This window comes from Emys orbicularis, chromosome 10 (genome assembly GCF_028017835.1).
Source record: "Emys orbicularis isolate rEmyOrb1 chromosome 10, rEmyOrb1.hap1, whole genome shotgun sequence".
In the NCBI taxonomy this organism is placed as follows: domain Eukaryota; kingdom Metazoa; phylum Chordata; order Testudines; family Emydidae; genus Emys; species Emys orbicularis.
The window spans coordinates 35812500-35839873 of NC_088692.1; the positions used below are offsets into that span (position 1 = coordinate 35812500).

General features: G+C 58.6%; 1 protein-coding gene across 1 annotated transcript in view; it reads left to right on the forward strand.

Moving 5' to 3' along the window:
- Positions 1 to 1281: 1281 nt before the first annotated feature.
- LOC135884613 (paired amphipathic helix protein Sin3a-like) overlaps positions 1282 to 27374 on the forward strand; it is a 127735-nt gene continuing 101642 nt past the window's right edge. Inside the window, 1 exon segment of the mRNA XM_065412035.1 lies at positions 1282 to 1291. Coding sequence (XP_065268107.1) covers positions 1282 to 1291 — 10 coding nt within the window.

Consider the following 27374-nt stretch of genomic DNA (forward strand, 5'->3'; position numbering starts at 1 on the left):
AGGGAGGTTGTGGAATCTCCATCTCTGGAGATATTTAAGAGTAGGTTAGATAAATGTCTATCAGGGATGGTCTAGACAGTATTTGGTCCTGCCATGCGGGCAGGGGACTGGACTCGATGACCTCTCGAGGTCCCTTCCAGTCCTAGAATCTATGAATCTATGAATATCTCTCTATCAGTGTTATAGAGGGCAAACAATTTATGAGTTTACCCTGCATAAGCTTTATACAGGGTAAAACGGATTCATTTGGGTTTAGACCCCACTGGGAGTTGGGCATCTGAGTGCTAAAGACAAGCACACTTCTGTGAGCTGCTTTCAGGTAAACCTGCAGCTTTGGTGCAAGTAATTCAGACCCTGGGTCTTTGTTGGAGCAGACAGGAGTGTCTGGCTCAGCAACACAGGGCGCTGGAGTCCTGAGCTGGCAGGGAAAACAGGAGCAGAGGTAGTCTTGGCACATCAGGTGGCAGCTCCCGGGGGGTTTCTGTGATCCAACCCATCACAGGTCCCTCCCATGACCCTGGTGGGGAAGGACAGGCTCTAAAGCCCCGGCCAGGCCAAAACTAATCTGGGCTGGGGCATCCCATGGCTGGGCAGTCACACACTGGCTGGCTTGTGACTCGCCTGCCTATTGTGACATGCCCCCTGCTGGCTGCCAAAGCCTCATCCCCTCACTGCCAGGCTTGGCTCTGGCAGAGCGAGAGCTGGCACGTGCCGCTGGGAAAGCTGATCCAGCCATTTCAGCTCTGCCACCGGTAGCAGAAAGTGGGTGGCCCATATACACGCTGGCTTCTGTCCACTCCTGACTCCAGGTAGGAGAATCTTCTATTGCCCGCCTCTGCTTTTCCATTGCATCGCCAGCCACACCGAGCCTTCCCCGAGCTCCTGGCTGGGCAGCGCACGTCTACCAAGTGCCCTGGTGCCGGCTGTCTAGCCTGGTGCCAGTGAGGAAGTGGGCAGTGGCATGCGCACAGGAGGGAGTCTGCGGTGGCCAGACAGAAGGGGTCACACCAGTCCAGCCCGGAGGGGACGGAGACAGGGAGGAGGGTTTGGCGGGGCTGGTGGCAGGGCACGGGAAGGCGACACAGGCTGGTAGATGAGGCATTGGGCTGGGATTCAGGAGAGCGGTGTTCAGTTCCCAGCTCTGCTGTAAGTCTTCTGTGTGAGATCAGGTGAGTCCCTGTCGCTCTGGGCCTCAGCAAACTAGGGAGAGCACGTCCCTGCTCCATGCGGGGGGTTGAGAGGCTAAATACAACAACACCCGCGTGCTCAGCCACTGCCATGATGGGGCCAGGTAAGGGTCCAGACAGGGAGGTAGCTGGTGGCCAACATGGGCCATGTGGGGGTGATTAAAGGCAAATGGGAAGAAGCATGAGAGGTGTGTGTCATGGAGTCCCCAGACAATGCTCTGGAGCTGCTCCCTATGAAGCCAGTCAGGACTCTGGTGAAGTCTCCTCTCTGTGAGCAGACTGTGTTCTGGGCCAGAAGCTCAAAGGGCTTTCACCTTCCTGGGTCTGACCTTGGAGCATTCAGCATCCTCTGCCCCTCCTTGCGCTTCCCACAGCGAGTCCGCCCAGGTGGGATCCTGGGGAAGCCAGAGGGTCCTGCACCCCCACTTCGCAGTCAGACGTGACTCTTAGCCAGCCAGTAAAACAGAGGTTTATTAGATGATAGAAACATGGTCTAAAACAGCTTGTAGGTACAGAGAACAGGACACCTCAGCTGGGTCCATTTTGGGGGGCAGTGAGCCAGACACCCACATCTGCACTTCACTCCTCGTCCCCAGGCAGCTCCAAACTGAAACTCTCCAGCCCCTTCTCTCTGGCCTTTGTCTCTTTCCCGGGCCAGGAGGTCACCTGATCTTTGTTCTCCAACACCTTTAGCTATCCCCTTGCAGGAGGGAAGGGCCCCGGACATTAGTTGCCAGGAGACAGAGTGTTGGCCATTTATGCACACTGGCCTTTATCCCCCCACCTAGAGACTTAAGAAATGCATAGGGAAAACTGAGGCACCCCTACAGTATTCAGAGGAAACATTAAGAACAGTCCCACTTTGTCACAGTGAGGGAGTTGGAGAGTCTGTGGGAAGCCCCCTCTTTTGTGAAATCAACCACCCCCACACGGTGCGGGCCGCTCCAGATCGGGGGAAGGGGTCAGCTGTGAATTTGGAGCCAGATCCTGGTTTGGATCTGAATCCACCGGCGCTGCGGAGCGTTCAGATGTGGGGAGCTAGCTCCCGCCCGTGCCAGATCACAAAGTGCCACTTCAGCCAGACGCCTGCCAGGCTCTGGCAGCGCCCTGTGTGGAGCTGCAGCTGGGCCCTCCAGAGCCGAGCTGCTGCTCCTCCTCTCTGCTGGCCAGCCAGCCGCAGCGCCTCAGCACCTGCTCGCTCAGCCCCACCTCAGTGCTCCTGCCTCCCCAATCTCCTCCCTGGCGCTGCACCTCGCCCCCTGCACCTGGCATGTCAATACCCAGCGGGGCCGGGAGCCAAGCGTCCCGGGAGCCATCTGTAAGGTGCTGATTCCCTCCTGTGCTGGGCTCCAGCCAATCCACAAGCCAGGAACTGGCCTTGTGACTCCCAGAGCAGGTATATCAGTCTCACAGCAGCAGCTCAGTCTGCTCAACATCACTCCAGGGCCAGGAACTCGCTCCTGCCTGACATAGGCAACAGGCTGAGCCTGCTCCAGCCCTGTTCCTAGTCCTACTCCAGCCCTGGTCTCGCTCCAGCCTTGCTCCACCCATGCCCTGCCCCGCCCCCTGAGTCCAGCTCCAACCACTAGGCCTGACCACCTCCATCACCTTTACTGACACCATCACTTCCATAGGAAATGGCACTGAGGTTGCCGGGGGAACAACATTCTCAGGGTGCCAGGAGCCATTGTTCTATTTACCAGGACAGTCCGATGCCAGGACAGTGCCCCTGAGCGCTGGAGAGGACTAGGGCTGCATTAGGACACCTGAAGTACAGCTGCTGGAGAGTCAGCAGAACCGCTCGGAGACAGCCACGCTTGCCTCCCAGCCCGGGAAGCCCAGAGACCCAGAGCGTAGACGTCTCTCAGAGCATCTCTGCCAGCAGGAGACATTGGGTGAGGAATAGAGCCGTCCCGCCTTCGGGCAGGAGCCATTCAGGAGACCGAGCGTGGGGGGAATCGGGCTGTGTGTGTACAATGTCTAGCACCGCAGGGCCCTGATCAGGGACTGAGCCCTCTGGGCACTGCCGAAATACAAAGGAGAACAGCAGGGCTGGAGGGTTTACTGTTCTTAATGATTCAGAGGAAACATTAATAACAGTCCCACTTCGTCACAGTGAGGGATTTGGGGGGCAGTGAGCCAGACACCCACATCTGCACTTCACTCCTCGTCCCCAGGCAGCTCCAAACTGAAACTCTCCAGCCCCTTCTCTCTGGCCTTTGTCTCTTTCCCGGGCCAGGAGGTCACCTGATCTTTGATCTCCAACACCTTTAGCTATCCCCTTGCAGGGGGGAAGGGCCCTGGACATTAGTTGCCAGGAGACAGAGTGTTGGCCATTTATGCACACTGGCCTTTATCCCCCCACCTAGAGACTTAAGAAATGCATAGGGGAAACTGAGGCACCCCTACAGTATTCAGAGGAAACATTAAGAACAGTCCCACTTTGTCACAGTGAGGGAGTTGGAGAGTCTGTGGGAAGCCCCCTCTCTTGTGAAATCAACCACCCCCACACAGTGCGGGCCGCTCCAGATCGGGGGAAGGGGCCAGCTGTGAATTTGGAGCCAGATCCTGGTTTGGATCTGAATCCACCGGCGCTGCGGAGCGTTCAGATGTGGGGAGCTAGCTCCCGCCCGTGCCAGATCACAAAGTGCCACTTCAGCCAGACGCCTGCCAGGCTCTGGCAGCGCCCTGTGTGGAGCTGCAGCTGGGCCCTCCAGAGCCGAGCTGCTGCTCCTCCTTTCTGCTGGCCAGCCAGCCGCAGCGCCTCAGCACCTGCTCGCTCAGCCCCACCTCAGTGCTCCTGCCTCCCCAATCTCCTCCCTGGCGCTGCACCTCGCCCCCTGCACCTGGCATGTCAATACCCAGCGGGGCCGGGAGCCAAGCGTCCCGGGAGCCATCTGTAAGGTGCTGATTCCCTCCTGTGCTGGGCTCCAGCCAATCCACAAGCCAGGAACTGGCCTTGTGACTCCCAGAGCAGGTATATCAGTCTCACAGCAGCAGCTCAGTCTGCTCAACATCACTCCAGGGCCAGGAACTCGCTCCTGCCTGACATAGGCAACAGGCTGAGCCTGCTCCAGCCCTGTTCCTAGTCCTACTCCAGCCCTGGTCTCGCTCCAGCCTTGCTCCACCCATGCCCTGCCCCGCCCCCTGAGTCCAGCTCCAACCACTAGGCCTGACCACCTCCATCACCTTTACTGACACCATCACTTCCATAGGAAATGGCACTGAGGTTGCCGGGGGAACAGGCATTCTCAGGGTGCCAGGAGCCATTGTTCTATTTACCAGGACAGTCCGATGCCAGGACAGTGCCCCTGAGCGCTGGAGAGGACTAGGGCTGCATTAGGACACCTGAAGTACAGCTGCTGGAGAGTCAGCAGAACCGCCCGGAGACAGCCACGCTTGCCTCCCAGCCCGGGAAGCCCAGAGACCCAGAGCGTAGACGTCTCTCAGAGCATCTCTGCCAGCAGGAGACATTGGGTGAGGAATAGAGCCGTCCCGCCTTCGGGCAGGAGCCATTCAGGAGACCCAGCGTGGGGGGAATCGGGCTGTGTGTGTACAATGTCTAGCACCGCAGGGCCCTGATCAGGGACTGAGCCCTCTGGGCACTGCCGAAATACAAAGGAGAACAGCAGGGCTGGAGGATTTACAGGCTCTGTGTGAGGAGGGCTGGTTGGGTTGAGCCAGCAGTGAGTCCCCAGTAACACAGAGCTGCGCTAGTGATGGAAGATCTATTTTGTCTTCCCTACTTAGCACATTTCAAAACTTAGCACTGACCAGCTGCAAGGATCCTGGCGGGCCCTGGTATGGTTGTAGCAGCAGACTCAATGTTCGGGAAAAGCGAGATATGTGCAATAGGCAATGTAGTTCCATCTGGGCACCAGCCAGCTCCTGTGCCCCAGAGAGCTCTCACAGCTTACACTGAACCAGGGACAAAGGGGGCAGGAGGATGGAAGAGAAGGTGGCAGCCTGGGACCCACGAGACCCATGGTCATTTCCCAGCTCTGCCACAGATGCTCTGCGTGGTCTTGGGCAAATCCCTTATCCCCTCTGTGCTGCAGTTCCCTGTCTGTTCAGTGGGGGTAGCAGCCAGGCCCTGCCCTGCAGGGGGCGGTTAGAATAAATGCAATCGAGGTTGGGCAGTGCTCTGATGCCACGGGGATGAGGGCCAGGATGGTGCCTAAGACAGACCAAAAGCAAGGGGGAGCTACAGAGCCGGTGGTGAGAGGGGTTTGGCCTTTGACAGGCTGCTCTGGGTGGGGAAGGACAGGCTCTAAAGCCCCGGCCAGGCCAAAAGTAATCTGGGCTGGGGCATCCCATGGCTGGGCAGTCACACATTGGCTGGCTTGTGACTCGCCTGCCCATTGTGACACGCCCCCTGCTGGCTGCCAAAGCCTCATCCCCTCACTGCCAGGCTAGGCTCTGGCAGAGCGAGAGCTGGCACGTGCCGCTGGGAAAGCTGATCCGGCCGTTTCAGCTCCGCCACTGGTAGCAGAAAGTGGGTGGCCCATATACACGCTGGCTTCTGCCCACTCCTGACTCCAGGTAGGAGAATCTTCTATTGCCCGCCTCTGCTTTTCCATTGCATCGCCAGCCACACCGAGCCTTCCCCGAGCTCCTGGCTGGGCGGCGCATGTTTACCAAGTGCCCCTTTATCCCCCCACCTAGAGACTTAAGAAATGCATAGGGGAAACTGAGGCACCCCTACAGTATTCAGAGGAAACATTAAGAACAGTCCCACTTTGTCACAGTGAGGGAGTTGGAGAGTCTGTGGGAAGCCCCCTCTCTTGTGAAATCAACCACCCCCACACAGTGCGGGCCGCTCCAGATCGGGGGAAGGGGCCAGCTGTGAATTTGGAGCCAGATCCTGGTTTGGATCTGAATCCACCGGCGCTGCGGAGCGTTCAGATGTGGGGAGCTAGCTCCCGCCCGTGCCAGATCACAAAGTGCCACTTCAGCCAGACGCCTGCCAGGCTCTGGCAGCGCCCTGTGTGGAGCTGCAGCTGGGCCCTCCAGAGCCGAGCTGCTGCTCCTCCTTTCTGCTGGCCAGCCAGCCGCAGCGCCTCAGCACCTGCTCGCTCAGCCCCACCTCAGTGCTCCTGCCTCCCCAATCTCCTCCCTGGCGCTGCACCTCGCCCCCTGCACCTGGCATGTCAATACCCAGCGGGGCCGGGAGCCAAGCGTCCCGGGAGCCATCTGTAAGGTGCTGATTCCCTCCTGTGCTGGGCTCCAGCCAATCCACAAGCCAGGAACTGGCCTTGTGACTCCCAGAGCAGGTATATCAGTCTCACAGCAGCAGCTCAGTCTGCTCAACATCACTCCAGGGCCAGGAACTCGCTCCTGCCTGACATAGGCAACAGGCTGAGCCTGCTCCAGCCCTGTTCCTAGTCCTACTCCAGCCCTGGTCTCGCTCCAGCCTTGCTCCACCCATGCCCTGCCCCGCCCCCTGAGTCCAGCTCCAACCACTAGGCCTGACCACCTCCATCACCTTTACTGACACCATCACTTCCATAGGAAATGGCACTGAGGTTGCCGGGGGAACAGGCATTCTCAGGGTGCCAGGAGCCATTGTTCTATTTACCAGGACAGTCCGATGCCAGGACAGTGCCCCTGAGCGCTGGAGAGGACTAGGGCTGCATTAGGACACCTGAAGTACAGCTGCTGGAGAGTCAGCAGAACCGCCCGGAGACAGCCACGCTTGCCTCCCAGCCCGGGAAGCCCAGAGACCCAGAGCGTAGACGTCTCTCAGAGCATCTCTGCCAGCAGGAGACATTGGGTGAGGAATAGAGCCGTCCCGCCTTCAGGCAGGAGCCATTCAGGAGACCCAGCGTGGGGGGAATCGGGCTGTGTGTGTACAATGTCTAGCACCGCAGGGCCCTGATCAGGGACTGAGCCCTCTGGGCACTGCCGAAATACAAAGGAGAACAGCAGGGCTGGAGGATTTACAGGCTCTGTGTGAGGAGGGCTGGTTGGGTTGAGCCAGCAGTGAGTCCCCAGTAACACAGAGCTGCGCTAGTGATGGAAGATCTATTTTGTCTTCCCTACTTAGCACATTTCAAAACTTAGCACTGACCAGCTGCAAGGATCCTGGCGGGCCCTGGTATGGTTGTAGCAGCAGACTCAATGTTCGGGAAAAGCGAGATATGTGCAATAGGCAATGTAGTTCCATCTGGGCACCAGCCAGCTCCTGTGCCCCAGAGAGCTCTCACAGCTTACACTGAACCAGGGACAAAGGGGGCAGGAGGATGGAAGAGAAGGTGGCAGCCTGGGACCCACGAGACCCATGGTCATTTCCCAGCTCTGCCACAGATGCTCTGCGTGGCCTTGGGCAAATCCCTTATTCCCTCTGTGCTGCAGTTCCCTGTCTGTTCAGTGGGGGTAGCAGCCAGGCCCTGCCCTGCAGGGGGCGGTTAGAATAAATGCAATCGAGGTTGGGCAGTGCTCTGATGCCACGGGGATGAGGGCCAGGATGGTGCCTAAGACAGACCAAAAGCAAGGGGGAGCTACAGAGCCGGTGGTGAGAGGGGTTTGGCCTTTGACAGGCTGCTCTGGGTGGGGAAGGACAGGCTCTAAAGCCCCGGCCAGGCCAAAAGTAATCTGGGCTGGGGCATCCCATGGCTGGGCAGTCACACATTGGCTGGCTTGTGACTCGCCTGCCCATTGTGACACGCCCCCTGCTGGCTGCCAAAGCCTCATCCCCTCACTGCCAGGCTAGGCTCTGGCAGAGCGAGAGCTGGCACGTGCCGCTGGGAAAGCTGATCCGGCCGTTTCAGCTCCGCCACTGGTAGCAGAAAGTGGGTGGCCCATATACACGCTGGCTTCTGCCCACTCCTGACTCCAGGTAGGAGAATCTTCTATTGCCCGCCTCTGCTTTTCCATTGCATAGCCAGCCACACCGAGCCTTCCCCGAGCTCCTGGCTGGGCGGTGCATGTTTACCAAGTGCCCCTTTATCCCCCCACCTAGAAACTTAAGAAATGCATAGGGGAAACTGAGGCACCCCTACAGTATTCAGAGGAAACATTAAGAACAGTCCCACTTCGTCACAGTGAGGGAGTTGGGGGGCAGTGAGCCAGACACCCACATCTGCACTTCACTCCTCGTCCCCAGGCAGCTCCAAACTGAAACTCTCCAGCCCCTTCTCTCTGGCCTTTGTCTCTTTCCCGGGCCAGGAGGTCACCTGATCTTTGATCTCCAACACCTTTAGCTATCCCCTTGCAGGGGGGAAGGGCCCCGGACATTAGTTGCCAGGAGACAGAGTGTTGGCCATTTATGCACACTGGCCTTTATCCCCCCACCTAGAGACTTAAGAAATGCATAGGGGAAACTGAGGCACCCCTACAGTATTCAGAGGAAACATTAAGAACAGTCCCACTTTGTCACAGTGAGGGAGTTGGAGAGTCTGTGGGAAGCCCCCTCTCTTGTGAAATCAACCACCCCCACACGGTGCGGGCCGCTCCAGATCGGGGGAAGGGGCCAGCTGTGAATTTGGAGCCAGATCCTGGTTTGGATCTGAATCCACCGGCGCTGCGGAGCGTTCAGATGTGGGGAGCTAGCTCCCGCCCGTGCCAGATCACAAAGTGCCACTTCAGCCAGACGCCTGCCAGGCTCTGGCAGTGCCCTGTGTGGAGCTGCAGCTGGGCCCTCCAGAGCCGAGCTGCTGCTCCTCCTCTCTGCTGGCCAGCCAGCCGCAGCGCCTCAGCACCTGCTCGCTCAGCCCCACCTCAGTGCTCCTGCCTCCCCAATCTCCTCCCTGGCGCTGCACCTCGCCCCCTGCACCTGGCATGTCAATACCCAGCGGGGCCGGGAGCCAAGCGTCCCGGGAGCCATCTGTAAGGTGCTGATTCCCTCCTGTGCTGGGCTCCAGCCAATCCACAAGCCAGGAACTGGCCTTGTGACTCCCAGAGCAGGTATATCAGTCTCACAGCAGCAGCTCAGTCTGCTCAACATCACTCCAGGGCCAGGAACTCGCTCCTGCCTGACATAGGCAACAGGCTGAGCCTGCTCCAGCCCTGTTCCTAGTCCTACTCCAGCCCTGGTCTCGCTCCAGCCTTGCTCCACCCATGCCCTGCCCCGCCCCCTGAGTCCAGCTCCAACCACTAGGCCTGACCACCTCCATCACCTTTACTGACACCATCACTTCCATAGGAAATGGCACTGAGGTTGCCGGGGGAACAGGCATTCTCAGGGTGCCAGGAGCCATTGTTCTATTTACCAGGACAGTCCGATGCCAGGACAGTGCCCCTGAGCGCTGGAGAGGACTAGGGCTGCATTAGGACACCTGAAGTACAGCTGCTGGAGAGTCAGCAGAACCGCCCGGAGACAGCCGCGCTTGCCTCCCAGCCCGGGAAGCCCAGAGACCCAGAGCGTAGACGTCTCTCAGAGCATCTCTGCCAGCAGGAGACATTGGGTGAGGAATAGAGCCGTCCCGCCTTCGGGCAGGAGCCATTCAGGAGACCCAGCGTGGGGGGAATCGGGCTGTGTGTGTACAATGTCTAGCACCGCAGGGCCCTGATCAGGGACTGAGCCCTCTGGGCACTGCCGAAATACAAAGGAGAACAGCAGGGCTGGAGGATTTACAGGCTCTGTGTGAGGAGGGCTGGTTGGGTTGAGCCAGCAGTGAGTCCCCAGTAACACAGAGCTGCGCTAGTGATGGAAGATCTATTTTGTCTTCCCTACTTAGCACATTTCAAAACTTAGCACTGACCAGCTGCAAGGATCCTGGCGGGCCCTGGTATGGTTGTAGCAGCAGACTCAATGTTCGGGAAAAGTGAGATATGTGCAATAGGCAATGTAGTTCCATCTGGGCACCAGCCAGCTCCTGTGCCCCAGAGAGCTCTCACAGCTTACACTGAACCAGGGACAAAGGGGGCAGGAGGATGGAAGAGAAGGTGGCAGCCTGGGACCCACGAGACCCATGGTCATTTCCCAGCTCTGCCACAGATGCTCTGCGTGGCCTTGGGCAAATCCCTTATTCCCTCTGTGCTGCAGTTCCCTGTCTGTTCAGTGGGGGTAGCAGCCAGGCCCTGCCCTGCAGGGGGCGGTTAGAATAAATGCAATCGAGGTTGGGCAGTGCTCTGATGCCACGGGGATGAGGGCCAGGATGGTGCCTAAGACAGACCAAAAGCAAGGGGGAGCTACAGAGCCGGTGGTGAGAGGGGTTTGGCCTTTGACAGGCTGCTCTGGGTGGGGAAGGACAGGCTCTAAAGCCCCGGCCAGGCCAAAAGTAATCTGGGCTGGGGCATCCCATGGCTGGGCAGTCACACATTGGCTGGCTTGTGACTCGCCTGCCCATTGTGACACGCCCCCTGCTGGCTGCCAAAGCCTCATCCCCTCACTGCCAGGCTAGGCTCTGGCAGAGCGAGAGCTGGCACGTGCTGCTGGGAAAGCTGATCCGGCCGTTTCAGCTCCGCCACTGGTAGCAGAAAGTGGGTGGCCCATATACACGCTGGCTTCTGCCCACTCCTGACTCCAGGTAGGAGAATCTTCTATTGCCCGCCTCTGCTTTTCCATTGCATAGCCAGCCACACCGAGCCTTCCCCGAGCTCCTGGCTGGGCGGTGCATGTTTACCAAGTGCCCCTTTATCCCCCCACCTAGAGACTTAAGAAATGCATAGGGGAAACTGAGGCACCCCTACAGTATTCAGAGGAAACATTAAGAACAGTCCCACTTCTTCACAGTGAGGGAGTTGGGGGGCAGTGAGCCAGACACCCACATCTGCACTTCACTCCTCGTCCCCAGGCAGTTCCAAACTGAAACTCTCCAGCCCCTTCTCTCTGGCCTTTGTCTCTTTCCCGGGCCAGGAGGTCACCTGATCTTTGTTCTCCAACACCTTTAGCTATCCCCTTGCAGGGGGGAAGGGCCCCGGACATTAGTTGCCAGGAGACAGAGTGTTGGCCATTTATGCACACTGGCCTTTATCCCCCCACCTAGAGACTTAAGAAATGCATAGGGGAAACTGAGGCACCCCTACAGTATTCAGAGGAAACATTAAGAACAGTCCCACTTCGTCACAGTGAGGGAGTTGGGGGGCAGTGAGCCAGACACCCACATCTGCACTTCACTCCTCGTCCCCAGGCAGCTCCAAACTGAAACTCTCCAGCCCCTTCTCTCTGGCCTTTGTCTCTTTCCCGGGCCAGGAGGTCACCTGATCTTTGATCTCCAACACCTTTAGCTATCCCCTTGCAGGGGGGAAGGGCCCCGGACATTAGTTGCCAGGAGACAGAGTGTTGGCCATTTATGCACACTGGCCTTTATCCCCCCACCTAGAGACTTAAGAAATGCATAGGGGAAACTGAGGCACCCCTACAGTATTCAGAGGAAACATTAAGAACAGTCCCACTTTGTCACAGTGAGGGAGTTGGAGAGTCTGTGGGAAACCCCCTCTCTTGTGAAATCAACCACCCCCACACGGTGCGGGCCGCTCCAGATCGGGGGAAGGGGCCAGCTGTGAATTTGGAGCCAGATCCTGGTTTGGAGCTGAATCCACCGGCGCTGCGGAGCGTTCAGATGTGGGGAGCTAGCTCCCGCCCGTGCCAGATCACAAAGTGCCACTTCAGCCAGACGCCTGCCAGGCTCTGGCAGCGCCCTGTGTGGAGCTGCAGCTGGGCCCTCCAGAGCCGAGCTGCTGCTCCTCCTCTCTGCTGGCCAGCCAGCCGCAGCGCCTCAGCACCTGCTCGCTCAGCCCCACCTCAGTGCTCCTGCCTCCCCAATCTCCTCCCTGGCGCTGCACCTCGCCCCCTGCACCTGGCATGTCAATACCCAGCGGGGCCAGGAGCCAAGCGTCCCGGGAGCCATCTGTAAGGTGCTGATTCCCTCCTGTGCTGGGCTCCAGCCAATCCACAAGCCAGGAACTGGCCTTGTGACTCCCAGAGCAGGTATATCAGTCTCACAGCAGCAGCTCAGTCTGCTCAACATCACTCCAGGGCCAGGAACTCGCTCCTGCCTGACATAGGCAACAGGCTGAGCCTGCTCCAGCCCTGTTCCTAGTCCTACTCCAGCCCTGGTCTCGCTCCAGCCTTGCTCCACCCATGCCCTGCCCCGCCCCCTGAGTCCAGCTCCAACCACTAGGCCTGACCACCTCCATCACCTTTACTGACACCATCACTTCCATAGGAAATGGCACTGAGGTTGCCGGGGGAACAGGCATTCTCAGGGTGCCAGGAGCCATTGTTCTATTTACCAGGACAGTCCGATGCCAGGACAGTGCCCCTGAGCGCTGGAGAGGACTAGGGCTGCATTAGGACACCTGAAGTACAGCTGCTGGAGAGTCAGCAGAACCGCCCGGAGACAGCCGCGCTTGCCTCCCAGCCCGGGAAGCCCAGAGACCCAGAGCGTAGACGTCTCTCAGAGCATCTCTGCCAGCAGGAGACATTGGGTGAGGAATAGAGCCGTCCCGCCTTCGGGCAGGAGCCATTCAGGAGACCCAGCGTGGGGGGAATCGGGCTGTGTGTGTACAATGTCTAGCACCGCAGGGCCCTGATCAGGGACTGAGCCCTCTGGGCACTGCCGAAATACAAAGGAGAACAGCAGGGCTGGAGGATTTACAGGCTCTGTGTGAGGAGGGCTGGTTGGGTTGAGCCAGCAGTGAGTCCCCAGTAACACAGAGCTGCGCTAGTGATGGAAGATCTATTTTGTCTTCCCTACTTAGCACATTTCAAAACTTAGCACTGACCAGCTGCAAGGATCCTGGCGGGCCCTGGTATGGTTGTAGCAGCAGACTCAATGTTCGGGAAAAGCGAGATATGTGCAATAGGCAATGTAGTTCCATCTGGGCACCAGCCAGCTCCTGTGCCCCAGAGAGCTCTCACAGCTTACACTGAACCAGGGACAAAGGGGGCAGGAGGATGGAAGAGAAGGTGGCAGCCTGGGACCCACGAGACCCATGGTCATTTCCCAGCTCTGCCACAGATGCTCTGCGTGGCCTTGGGCAAATCCCTTATTCCCTCTGTGCTGCAGTTCCCTGTCTGTTCAGTGGGGGTAGCAGCCAGGCCCTGCCCTGCAGGGGGCGGTTAGAATAAATGCAATCGAGGTTGGGCAGTGCTCTGATGCCACGGGGATGAGGGCCAGGATGGTGCCTAAGACAGACCAAAAGCAAGGGGGAGCTACAGAGCCGGTGGTGAGAGGGGTTTGGCCTTTGACAGGCTGCTCTGGGTGGGGAAGGACAGGCTCTAAAGCCCCGGCCAGGCCAAAAGTAATCTGGGCTGGGGCATCCCATGGCTGGGCAGTCACACATTGGCTGGCTTGTGACTCGCCTGCCCATTGTGACACGCCCCCTGCTGGCTGCCAAAGCCTCATCCCCTCACTGCCAGGCTAGGCTCTGGCAGAGCGAGAGCTGGCACGTGCCGCTGGGAAAGCTGATCCGGCCGTTTCAGCTCCGCCACTGGTAGCAGAAAGTGGGTGGCCCATATACACGCTGGCTTCTGCCCACTCCTGACTCCAGGTAGGAGAATCTTCTATTGCCCGCCTCTGCTTTTCCATTGCATAGCCAGCCACACCGAGCCTTCCCCGAGCTCCTGCCTGGGCGGTGCATGTTTACCAAGTGCCCCTTTATCCCCCCACCTAGAGACTTAAGAAATGCATAGGGGAAACTGAGGCACCCCTACAGTATTCAGAGGAAACATTAAGAACAGTCCCACTTCTTCACAGTGAGGGAGTTGGGGGGCAGTGAGCCAGACACCCACATCTGCACTTCACTCCTCGTCCCCAGGCAGCTCCAAAACTGAAACTCTCCAGCCCCTTCTCTCTGGCCTTTGTCTCTTTCCCGGGCCAGGAGGTCACCTGATCTTTGTTCTCCAACACCTTTAGCTATCCCCTTGCAGGGGGGAAGGGCCCCGGACATTAGTTGCCAGGAGACAGAGTGTTGGCCATTTATGCACACTGGCCTTTATCCCCCCACCTAGAGACTTAAGAAATGCATAGGGGAAACTGAGGCACCCCTACAGTATTCAGAGGAAACATTAAGAACAGTCCCACTTCGTCACAGTGAGGGAGTTGGGGGGCAGTGAGCCAGACACCCACATCTGCACTTCACTCCTCGTCCCCAGGCAGCTCCAAACTGAAACTCTCCAGCCCCTTCTCTCTGGCCTTTGTCTCTTTCCCGGGCCAGGAGGTCACCTGATCTTTGATCTCCAACACCTTTAGCTATCCCCTTGCAGGGGGGAAGGGCCCCGGACATTAGTTGCCAGGAGACAGAGTGTTGGCCATTTATGCACACTGGCCTTTATCCCCCCACCTAGAGACTTAAGAAATGCATAGGGGAAACTGAGGCACCCCTACAGTATTCAGAGGAAACATTAAGAACAGTCCCACTTTGTCACAGTGAGGGAGTTGGAGAGTCTGTGGGAAACCCCCTCTCTTGTGAAATCAACCACCCCCACACGGTGCGGGCCGCTCCAGATCGGGGGAAGGGGCCAGCTGTGAATTTGGAGCCAGATCCTGGTTTGGATCTGAATCCACCGGCGCTGCGGAGCGTTCAGATGTGGGGAGCTAGCTCCCGCCCGTGCCAGATCACAAAGTGCCACTTCAGCCAGACGCCTGCCAGGCTCTGGCAGCGCCCTGTGTGGAGCTGCAGCTGGGCCCTCCAGAGCCGAGCTGCTGCTCCTCCTCTCTGCTGGCCAGCCAGCCGCAGCGCCTCAGCACCTGCTCGCTCAGCCCCACCTCAGTGCTCCTGCCTCCCCAATCTCCTCCCTGGCGCTGCACCTCGCCCCCTGCACCTGGCATGTCAATACCCAGCGGGGCCAGGAGCCAAGCGTCCCGGGAGCCATCTGTAAGGTGCTGATTCCCTCCTGTGCTGGGCTCCAGCCAATCCACAAGCCAGGAACTGGCCTTGTGACTCCCAGAGCAGGTATATCAGTCTCACAGCAGCAGCTCAGTCTGCTCAACATCACTCCAGGGCCAGGAACTCGCTCCTGCCTGACATAGGCAACAGGCTGAGCCTGCTCCAGCCCTGTTCCTAGTCCTACTCCAGCCCTGGTCTCGCTCCAGCCTTGCTCCACCCATGCCCTGCCCCGCCCCCTGAGTCCAGCTCCAACCACTAGGCCTGACCACCTCCATCACCTTTACTGACACCATCACTTCCATAGGAAATGGCACTGAGGTTGCCGGGGGAACAGGCATTCTCAGGGTGCCAGGAGCCATTGTTCTATTTACCAGGACAGTCCGATGCCAGGACAGTGCCCCTGAGCGCTGGAGAGGACTAGGGCTGCATTAGGACACCTGAAGTACAGCTGCTGGAGAGTCAGCAGAACCGCCCGGAGACAGCCGCGCTTGCCTCCCAGCCCGGGAAGCCCAGAGACCCAGAGCGTAGACGTCTCTCAGAGCATCTCTGCCAGCAGGAGACATTGGGTGAGGAATAGAGCCGTCCCGCCTTCGGGCAGGAGCCATTCAGGAGACCCAGCGTGGGGGGAATCGGGCTGTGTGTGTACAATGTCTAGCACCGCAGGGCCCTGATCAGGGACTGAGCCCTCTGGGCACTGCCGAAATACAAAGGAGAACAGCAGGGCTGGAGGATTTACAGGCTCTGTGTGAGGAGGGCTGGTTGGGTTGAGCCAGCAGTGAGTCCCCAGTAACACAGAGCTGCGCTAGTGATGGAAGATCTATTTTGTCTTCCCTACTTAGCACATTTCAAAACTTAGCACTGACCAGCTGCAAGGATCCTGGCGGGCCCTGGTATGGTTGTAGCAGCAGACTCAATGTTCGGGAAAAGCGAGATATGTGCAATAGGCAATGTAGTTCCATCTGGGCACCAGCCAGCTCCTGTGCCCCAGAGAGCTCTCACAGCTTACACTGAACCAGGGACAAAGGGGGCAGGAGGATGGAAGAGAAGGTGGCAGCCTGGGACCCACGAGACCCATGGTCATTTCCCAGCTCTGCCACAGATGCTCTGCGTGGCCTTGGGCAAATCCCTTATTCCCTCTGTGCTGCAGTTCCCTGTCTGTTCAGTGGGGGTAGCAGCCAGGCCCTGCCCTGCAGGGGGCGGTTAGAATAAATGCAATCGAGGTTGGGCAGTGCTCTGATGCCACGGGGATGAGGGCCAGGATGGTGCCTAAGACAGACCAAAAGCAAGGGGGAGCTACAGAGCCGGTGGTGAGAGGGGTTTGGCCTTTGACAGGCTGCTCTGGGTGGGGAAGGACAGGCTCTAAAGCCCCGGCCAGGCCAAAAGTAATCTGGGCTGGGGCATCCCATGGCTGGGCAGTCACACATTGGCTGGCTTGTGACTCGCCTGCCCATTGTGACACGCCCCCTGCTGGCTGCCAAAGCCTCATCCCCTCACTGCCAGGCTAGGCTCTGGCAGAGCGAGAGCTGGCACGTGCCGCTGGGAAAGCTGATCCGGCCGTTTCAGCTCCGCCACTGGTAGCAGAAAGTGGGTGGCCCATATACACGCTGGCTTCTGCCCACTCCTGACTCCAGGTAGGAGAATCTTCTATTGCCCGCCTCTGCTTTTCCATTGCATAGCCAGCCACACCGAGCCTTCCCCGAGCTCCTGCCTGGGCGGTGCATGTTTACCAAGTGCCCCTTTATCCCCCCACCTAGAGACTTAAGAAATGCATAGGGGAAACTGAGGCACCCCTACAGTATTCAGAGGAAACATTAAGAACAGTCCCACTTCTTCACAGTGAGGGAGTTGGGGGGCAGTGAGCCAGACACCCACATCTGCACTTCACTCCTCGTCCCCAGGCAGCTCCAAACTGAAACTCTCCAGCCCCTTCTCTCTGGCCTTTGTCTCTTTCCCGGGCCAGGAGGTCACCTGATCTTTGTTCTCCAACACCTTTAGCTATCCCCTTGCAGGGGGGAAGGGCCCCGGACATTAGTTGCCAGGAGACAGAGTGTTGGCCATTTATGCACACTGGCCTTTATCCCCCCACCTAGAGACTTAAGAAATGCATAGGGGAAACTGAGGCACCCCTACAGTATTCAGAGGAAACATTAAGAACAGTCCCACTTCGTCACAGTGAGGGAGTTGGGGGGCAGTGAGCCAGACACCCACATCTGCACTTCACTCCTCGTCCCCAGGCAGCTCCAAACAAACTCTCCAGCCCCTTCTCTCTGGCCTTTGTCTCTTTCCCGGGCCAGGAGGTCACCTGATCTTTGATCTCCAACACCTTTAGCTATCCCCTTGCAGGGGGGAAGGGCCCCGGACATTAGTTGCCAGGAGACAGAGTGTTGGCCATTTATGCACACTGGCCTTTATCCCCCCACCTAGAGACTTAAGAAATGCATAGGGGAAACTGAGGCACCCCTACAGTATTCAGAGGAAACATTAAGAACAGTCCCACTTTGTCACAGTGAGGGAGTTGGAGAGTCTGTGGGAAACCCCCTCTCTTGTGAAATCAACCACCCCCACACGGTGCGGGCCGCTCCAGATCGGGGGAAGGGGCCAGCTGTGAATTTGGAGCCAGATCCTGGTTTGGATCTGAATCCACCGGCGCTGCGGAGCGTTCAGATGTGGGGAGCTAGCTCCCGCCCGTGCCAGATCACAAAGTGCCACTTCAGCCAGACGCCTGCCAGGCTCTGGCAGCGCCCTGTGTGGAGCTGCAGCTGGGCCCTCCAGAGCCGAGCTGCTGCTCCTCCTCTCTGCTGGCCAGCCAGCCGCAGCGCCTCAGCACCTGCTCGCTCAGCCCCACCTCAGTGCTCCTGCCTCCCCAATCTCCTCCCTGGCGCTGCACCTCGCCCCCTGCACCTGGCATGTCAATACCCAGCGGGGCCGGGAGCCAAGCGTCCCGGGAGCCATCTGTAAGGTGCTGATTCCCTCCTGTGCTGGGCTCCAGCCAATCCACAAGCCAGGAACTGGCCTTGTGACTCCCAGAGCAGGTATATCAGTCTCACAGCAGCAGCTCAGTCTGCTCAACATCACTCCAGGGCCAGGAACTCGCTCCTGCCTGACATAGGCAACAGGCTGAGCCTGCTCCAGCCCTGTTCCTAGTCCTACTCCAGCCCTGGTCTCGCTCCAGCCTTGCTCCACCCATGCCCTGCCCCGCCCCCTGAGTCCAGCTCCAACCACTAGGCCTGACCACCTCCATCACCTTTACTGACACCATCACTTCCATAGGAAATGGCACTGAGGTTGCCGGGGGAACAGGCATTCTCAGGGTGCCAGGAGCCATTGTTCTATTTACCAGGACAGTCCGATGCCAGGACAGTGCCCCTGAGCGCTGGAGAGGACTAGGGCTGCATTAGGACACCTGAAGTACAGCTGCTGGAGAGTCAGCAGAACCGCCCGGAGACAGCCACGCTTGCCTCCCAGCCCGGGAAGCCCAGAGACCCAGAGCGTAGACGTCTCTCAGAGCATCTCTGCCAGCAGGAGACATTGGGTGAGGAATAGAGCCGTCCCGCCTTCGGGCAGGAGCCATTCAGGAGACCCAGCGTGGGGGGAATCGGGCTGTGTGTGTACAATGTCTAGCACCGCAGGGCCCTGATCAGGGACTGAGCCCTCTGGGCACTGCCGAAATACAAAGGAGAACAGCAGGGCTGGAGGATTTACAGGCTCTGTGTGAGGAGGGCTGGTTGGGTTGAGCCAGCAGTGAGTCCCCAGTAACACAGAGCTGCGCTAGTGATGGAAGATCTATTTTGTCTTCCCTACTTAGCACATTTCAAAACTTAGCACTGACCAGCTGCAAGGATCCTGGCGGGCCCTGGTATGGTTGTAGCAGCAGACTCAATGTTCGGGAAAAGCGAGATATGTGCAATAGGCAATGTAGTTCCATCTGGGCACCAGCCAGCTCCTGTGCCCCAGAGAGCTCTCACAGCTTACACTGAACCAGGGACAAAGGGGGCAGGAGGATGGAAGAGAAGGTGGCAGCCTGGGACCCACGAGACCCATGGTCATTTCCCAGCTCTGCCACAGATGCTCTGCGTGGCCTTGGGCAAATCCCTTATTCCCTCTGTGCTGCAGTTCCCTGTCTGTTCAGTGGGGGTAGCAGCCAGGCCCTGCCCTGCAGGGGGCGGTTAGAATAAATGCAATCGAGGTTGGGCAGTGCTCTGATGCCACGGGGATGAGGGCCAGGATGGTGCCTAAGACAGACCAAAAGCAAGGGGGAGCTACAGAGCCGGTGGTGAGAGGGGTTTGGCCTTTGACAGGCTGCTCTGGGTGGGGAAGGACAGGCTCTAAAGCCCCGGCCAGGCCAAAAGTAATCTGGGCTGGGGCATCCCATGGCTGGGCAGTCACACATTGGCTGGCTTGTGACTCGCCTGCCCATTGTGACACGCCCCCTGCTGGCTGCCAAAGCCTCATCCCCTCACTGCCAGGCTAGGCTCTGGCAGAGCGAGAGCTGGCACGTGCCGCTGGGAAAGCTGATCCGGCCGTTTCAGCTCCGCCACTGGTAGCAGAAAGTGGGTGGCCCATATACACGCTGGCTTCTGCCCACTCCTGACTCCAGGTAGGAGAATCTTCTATTGCCCGCCTCTGCTTTTCCATTGCATAGCCAGCCACACCGAGCCTTCCCCGAGCTCCTGCCTGGGCGGTGCATGTTTACCAAGTGCCCCTTTATCCCCCCACCTAGAGACTTAAGAAATGCATAGGGGAAACTGAGGCACCCCTACAGTATTCAGAGGAAACATTAAGAACAGTCTCACTTCTTCACAGTGAGGGAGTTGGGGGGCAGTGAGCCAGACACCCACATCTGCACTTCACTCCTCGTCCCCAGGCAGCTCCAAACTGAAACTCTCCAGCCCCTTCTCTCTGGCCTTTGTCTCTTTCCCGGGCCAGGAGGTCACCTGATCTTTGTTCTCCAACACCTTTAGCTATCCCCTTGCAGGGGGGAAGGGCCCCGGACATTAGTTGCCAGGAGACAGAGTGTTGGCCATTTATGCACACTGGCCTTTATCCCCCCACCTAGAGACTTAAGAAATGCATAGGGGAAACTGAGGCACCCCTACAGTATTCAGAGGAAACATTAAGAACAGTCCCACTTTGTCACAGTGAGGGAGTTGGAGAGTCTGTGGGAAACCCCCTCTCTTGTGAAATCAACCACCCCCACACGGTGCGGGCCGCTCCAGATCGGGGGAAGGGGCCAGCTGTGAATTTGGAGCCAGATCCTGGTTTGGATCTGAATCCACCGGCGCTGCGGAGCGTTCAGATGTGGGGAGCTAGCTCCCGCCCGTGCCAGATCACAAAGTGCCACTTCAGCCAGACGCCTGCCAGGCTCTGGCAGCGCCCTGTGTGGAGCTGCAGCTGGGCCCTCCAGAGCCGAGCTGCTGCTCCTCCTCTCTGCTGGCCAGCCAGCCGCAGCGCCTCAGCACCTGCTCGCTCAGCCCCACCTCAGTGCTCCTGCCTCCCCAATCTCCTCCCTGGCGCTGCACCTCGCCCCCTGCACCTGGCATGTCAATACCCAGCGGGGCCAGGAGCCAAGCGTCCCGGGAGCCATCTGTAAGGTGCTGATTCCCTCCTGTGCTGGGCTCCAGCCAATCCACAAGCCAGGAACTGGCCTTGTGACTCCCAGAGCAGGTATATCAGTCTCACAGCAGCAGCTCAGTCTGCTCAACATCACTCCAGGGCCAGGAACTCGCTCCTGCCTGACATAGGCAACAGGCTGAGCCTGCTCCAGCCCTGTTCCTAGTCCTACTCCAGCCCTGGTCTCGCTCCAGCCTTGCTCCACCCATGCCCTGCCCCGCCCCCTGAGTCCAGCTCCAACCACTAGGCCTGACCACCTCCATCACCTTTACTGACACCATCACTTCCATAGGAAATGGCACTGAGGTTGCCGGGGGAACAGGCATTCTCAGGGTGCCAGGAGCCATTGTTCTATTTACCAGGACAGTCCGATGCCAGGACAGTGCCCCTGAGCGCTGGAGAGGACTAGGGCTGCATTAGGACACCTGAAGTACAGCTGCTGGAGAGTCAGCAGAACCGCCCGGAGACAGCCGCGCTTGCCTCCCAGCCCGGGAAGCCCAGAGACCCAGAGCGTAGACGTCTCTCAGAGCATCTCTGCCAGCAGGAGACATTGGGTGAGGAATAGAGCCGTCCCGCCTTCGGGCAGGAGCCATTCAGGAGACCCAGCGTGGGGGGAATCGGGCTGTGTGTGTACAATGTCTAGCACCGCAGGGCCCTGATCAGGGACTGAGCCCTCTGGGCACTGCCGAAATACAAAGGAGAACAGCAGGGCTGGAGGATTTACAGGCTCTGTGTGAGGAGGGCTGGTTGGGTTGAGCCAGCAGTGAGTCCCCAGTAACACAGAGCTGCGCTAGTGATGGAAGATCTATTTTGTCTTCCCTACTTAGCACATTTCAAAACTTAGCACTGACCAGCTGCAAGGATCCTGGCGGGCCCTGGTATGGTTGTAGCAGCAGACTCAATGTTCGGGAAAAGCGAGATATGTGCAATAGGCAATGTAGTTCCATCTGGGCACCAGCCAGCTCCTGTGCCCCAGAGAGCTCTCACAGCTTACACTGAACCAGGGACAAAGGGGGCAGGAGGATGGAAGAGAAGGTGGCAGCCTGGGACCCACGAGACCCATGGTCATTTCCCAGCTCTGCCACAGATGCTCTGCGTGGCCTTGGGCAAATCCCTTATTCCCTCTGTGCTGCAGTTCCCTGTCTGTTCAGTGGGGGTAGCAGCCAGGCCCTGCCCTGCAGGGGGCGGTTAGAATAAATGCAATCGAGGTTGGGCAGTGCTCTGATGCCACGGGGATGAGGGCCAGGATGGTGCCTAAGACAGACCAAAAGCAAGGGGGAGCTACAGAGCCGGTGGTGAGAGGGGTTTGGCCTTTGACAGGCTGCTCTGGGTGGGGAAGGACAGGCTCTAAAGCCCCGGCCAGGCCAAAAGTAATCTGGGCTGGGGCATCCCATGGCTGGGCAGTCACACATTGGCTGGCTTGTGACTCGCCTGCCCATTGTGACACGCCCCCTGCTGGCTGCCAAAGCCTCATCCCCTCACTGCCAGGCTAGGCTCTGGCAGAGCGAGAGATGGCACGTGCCGCTGGGAAAGCTGATCCGGCCGTTTCAGCTCCGCCACTGGTAGCAGAAAGTGGGTGGCCCATATACACGCTGGCTTCTGCCCACTCCTGACTCCAGGTAGGAGAATCTTCTATTGCCCGCCTCTGCTTTTCCATTGCATAGCCAGCCACACCGAGCCTTCCCCGAGCTCCTGGCTGGGCGGTGCATGTTTACCAAGTGCCCCTTTATCCCCCCACCTAGAGACTTAAGAAATGCATAGGGGAAACTGAGGCACCCCTACAGTATTCAGAGGAAACATTAAGAACAGTCCCACTTCTTCACAGTGAGGGAGTTGGGGGGCAGTGAGCCAGACACCCACATCTGCACTTCACTCCTCGTCCCCAGGCAGCTCCAAACTGAAACTCTCCAGCCCCTTCTCTCTGGCCTTTGTCTCTTTCCCGGGCCAGGAGGTCACCTGATCTTTGTTCTCCAACACCTTTAGCTATCCCCTTGCAGGGGGGAAGGGCCCCGGACATTAGTTGCCAGGAGACAGAGTGTTGGCCATTTATGCACACTGGCCTTTATCCCCCCACCTAGAGACTTAAGAAATGCATAGGGGAAACTGAGGCACCCCTACAGTATTCAGAGGAAACATTAAGAACAGTCCCACTTCGTCACAGTGAGGGAGTTGGGGGGCAGTGAGCCAGACACCCACATCTGCACTTCACTCCTCGTCCCCAGGCAGCTCCAAACTGAAACTCTCCAGCCCCTTCTCTCTGGCCTTTGTCTCTTTCCCGGGCCAGGAGGTCACCTGATCTTTGTTCTCCAACACCTTTAGCTATCCCCTTGCAGGGGGGAAGGGCCCCGGACATTAGTTGCCAGGAGACAGAGTGTTGGCCATTTATGCACACTGGCCTTTATCCCCCCACCTAGAGACTTAAGAAATGCATAGGGGAAACTGAGGCACCCCTACAGTATTCAGAGGAAACATTAAGAACAGTCCCACTTTGTCACAGTGAGGGAGTTGGAGAGTCTGTGGGAAACCCCCTCTCTTGTGAAATCAACCACCCCCACACGGTGCGGGCCGCTCCAGATCGGGGGAAGGGGCCAGCTGTGAATTTGGAGCCAGATCCTGGTTTGGATCTGAATCCACCGGCGCTGCGGAGCGTTCAGATGTGGGGAGCTAGCTCCCGCCCGTGCCAGATCACAAAGTGCCACTTCAGCCAGACGCCTGCCAGGCTCTGGCAGCGCCCTGTGTGGAGCTGCAGCTGGGCCCTCCAGAGCCGAGCTGCTGCTCCTCCTCTCTGCTGGCCAGCCAGCCGCAGCGCCTCAGCACCTGCTCGCTCAGCCCCACCTCAGTGCTCCTGCCTCCCCAATCTCCTCCCTGGCGCTGCACCTCGCCCCCTGCACCTGGCATGTCAATACCCAGCGGGGCCAGGAGCCAAGCGTCCCGGGAGCCATCTGTAAGGTGCTGATTCCCTCCTGTGCTGGGCTCCAGCCAATCCACAAGCCAGGAACTGGCCTTGTGACTCCCAGAGCAGGTATATCAGTCTCACAGCAGCAGCTCAGTCTGCTCAACATCACTCCAGGGCCAGGAACTCGCTCCTGCCTGACATAGGCAACAGGCTGAGCCTGCTCCAGCCCTGTTCCTAGTCCTACTCCAGCCCTGGTCTCGCTCCAGCCTTGCTCCACCCATGCCCTGCCCCGCCCCCTGAGTCCAGCTCCAACCACTAGGCCTGACCACCTCCATCACCTTTACTGACACCATCACTTCCATAGGAAATGGCACTGAGGTTGCCGGGGGAACAGGCATTCTCAGGGTGCCAGGAGCCATTGTTCTATTTACCAGGACAGTCCGATGCCAGGACAGTGCCCCTGAGCGCTGGAGAGGACTAGGGCTGCATTAGGACACCTGAAGTACAGCTGCTGGAGAGTCAGCAGAACCGCCCGGAGACAGCCGCGCTTGCCTCCCAGCCCGGGAAGCCCAGAGACCCAGAGCGTAGACGTCTCTCAGAGCATCTCTGCCAGCAGGAGACATTGGGTGAGGAATAGAGCCGTCCCGCCTTCGGGCAGGAGCCATTCAGGAGACCCAGCGTGGGGGGAATCGGGCTGTGTGTGTACAATGTCTAGCACCGCAGGGCCCTGATCAGGGACTGAGCCCTCTGGGCACTGCCGAAATACAAAGGAGAACAGCAGGGCTGGAGGATTTACAGGCTCTGTGTGAGGAGGGCTGGTTGGGTTGAGCCAGCAGTGAGTCCCCAGTAACACAGAGCTGCGCTAGTGATGGAAGATCTATTTTGTCTTCCCTACTTAGCACATTTCAAAACTTAGCACTGACCAGCTGCAAGGATCCTGGCGGGCCCTGGTATGGTTGTAGCAGCAGACTCAATGTTCGGGAAAAGCGAGATATGTGCAATAGGCAATGTAGTTCCATCTGGGCACCAGCCAGCTCCTGTGCCCCAGAGAGCTCTCACAGCTTACACTGAACCAGGGACAAAGGGGGCAGGAGGATGGAAGAGAAGGTGGCAGCCTGGGACCCACGAGACCCATGGTCATTTCCCAGCTCTGCCACAGATGCTCTGCGTGGCCTTGGGCAAATCCCTTATTCCCTCTGTGCTGCAGTTCCCTGTCTGTTCAGTGGGGGTAGCAGCCAGGCCCTGCCCTGCAGGGGGCGGTTAGAATAAATGCAATCGAGGTTGGGCAGTGCTCTGATGCCACGGGGATGAGGGCCAGGATGGTGCCTAAGACAGACCAAAAGCAAGGGGGAGCTACAGAGCCGGTGGTGAGAGGGGTTTGGCCTTTGACAGGCTGCTCTGGGTGGGGAAGGACAGGCTCTAAAGCCCCGGCCAGGCCAAAAGTAATCTGGGCTGGGGCATCCCATGGCTGGGCAGTCACACATTGGCTGGCTTGTGACTCGCCTGCCCATTGTGACACGCCCCCTGCTGGCTGCCAAAGCCTCATCCCCTCACTGCCAGGCTAGGCTCTGGCAGAGCGAGAGCTGGCACGTGCCGCTGGGAAAGCTGATCCGGCCGTTTCAGCTCCGCCACTGGTAGCAGAAAGTGGGTGGCCCATATACACGCTGGCTTCTGCCCACTCCTGACTCCAGGTAGGAGAATCTTCTATTGCCCGCCTCTGCTTTTCCATTGCATAGCCAGCCACACCGAGCCTTCCCCGAGCTCCTGGCTGGGCGGTGCATGTTTACCAAGTGCCCCTTTATCCCCCCACCTAGAGACTTAAGAAATGCATAGGGGAAACTGAGGCACCCCTACAGTATTCAGAGGAAACATTAAGAACAGTCCCACTTCGTCACAGTGAGGGAGTTGGGGGGCAGTGAGCCAGACACCCACATCTGCACTTCACTCCTCGTCCCCAGGCAGCTCCAAACTGAAACTCTCCAGCCCCTTCTCTCTGGCCTTTGTCTCTTTCCCGGGCCAGGAGGTCACCTGATCTTTGTTCTCCAACACCTTTAGCTATCCCCTTGCAGGGGGGAAGGGCCCCGGACATTAGTTGCCAGGAGACAGAGTGTTGGCCATTTATGCACACTGGCCTTTATCCCCCCACCTAGAGACTTAAGAAATGCATAGGGGAAACTGAGGCACCCCTACAGTATTCAGAGGAAACATTAAGAACAGTCCCACTTTGTCACAGTGAGGGAGTTGGAGAGTCTGTGGGAAGCCCCCTCTCTTGTGAAATCAACCACCCCCACACGGTGCGGGCCGCTCCAGATCGGGGGAAGGGGCCAGCTATGAATTTGGAGCCAGATCCTGGTTTGGATCTGAATCCACCGGCGCTGCGGAGCGTTCAGATGTGGGGAGCTAGCTCCCGCCCGTGCCAGATCACAAAGTGCCACTTCAGCCAGACGCCTGCCAGGCTCTGGCAGCGCCCTGTGTGGAGCTGCAGCTGGGCCCTCCAGAGCCGAGCTGCTGCTCCTCCTCTCTGCTGGCCAGCCAGCCGCAGCGCCTCAGCACCTGCTCGCTCAGCCCCACCTCAGTGCTCCTGCCTCCCCAATCTCCTCCCTGGCGCTGCACCTCGCCCCCTGCACCTGGCATGTCAATACCCAGCGGGGCCGGGAGCCAAGCGTCCCGGGAGCCATCTGTAAGGTGCTGATTCCCTCCTGTGCTGGGCTCCAGCCAATCCACAAGCCAGGAACTGGCCTTGTGACTCCCAGAGCAGGTATATCAGTCTCACAGCAGCAGCTCAGTCTGCTCAACATCACTCCAGGGCCAGGAACTCGCTCCTGCCTGACATAGGCAACAGGCTGAGCCTGCTCCAGCCCTGTTCCTAGTCCTACTGCAGCCCTGGTCTCGCTCCAGCCTTGCTCCACCCATGCCCTGCCCCGCCCCCTGAGTCCAGCTCCAACCACTAGGCCTGACCACCTCCATCACCTTTACTGACACCATCACTTCCATAGGAAATGGCACTGAGGTTGCCGGGGGAACAGGCATTCTCAGGGTGCCAGGAGCCATTGTTCTATTTACCAGGACAGTCCGATGCCAGGACAGTGCCCCTGAGCGCTGGAGAGGACTAGGGCTGCATTAGGACACCTGAAGTACAGCTGCTGGAGAGTCAGCAGAACCGCCCGGAGACAGCCACGCTTGCCTCCCAGCCCGGGAAGCCCAGAGACCCAGAGCGTAGACGTCTCTCAGAGCATCTCTGCCAGCAGGAGACATTGGGTGAGGAATAGAGCCGTCCCGCCTTCGGGCAGGAGCCATTCAGGAGACCCAGCGTGGGGGGAATCGGGCTGTGTGTGTACAATGTCTAGCACCGCAGGGCCCTGATCAGGGACTGAGCCCTCTGGGCACTGCCGAAATACAAAGGAGAACAGCAGGGCTGGAGGATTTACAGGCTCTGTGTGAGGAGGGCTGGTTGGGTTGAGCCAGCAGTGAGTCCCCAGTAACACAGAGCTGCGCTAGTGATGGAAGATCTATTTTGTCTTCCCTACTTAGCACATTTCAAAACTTAGCACTGACCAGCTGCAAGGATCCTGGCGGGCCCTGGTATGGTTGTAGCAGCAGACTCAATGTTCGGGAAAAGCGAGATATGTGCAATAGGCAATGTAGTTCCATCTGGGCACCAGCCAGCTCCTGTGCCCCAGAGAGCTCTCACAGCTTACACTGAACCAGGGACAAAGGGGGCAGGAGGATGGAAGAGAAGGTGGCAGCCTGGGACCCACGAGACCCATGGTCATTTCCCAGCTCTGCCACAGATGCTCTGCGTGGCCTTGGGCAAATCCCTTATTCCCTCTGTGCTGCAGTTCCCTGTCTGTTCAGTGGGGGTAGCAGCCAGGCCCTGCCCTGCAGGGGGCGGTTAGAATAAATGC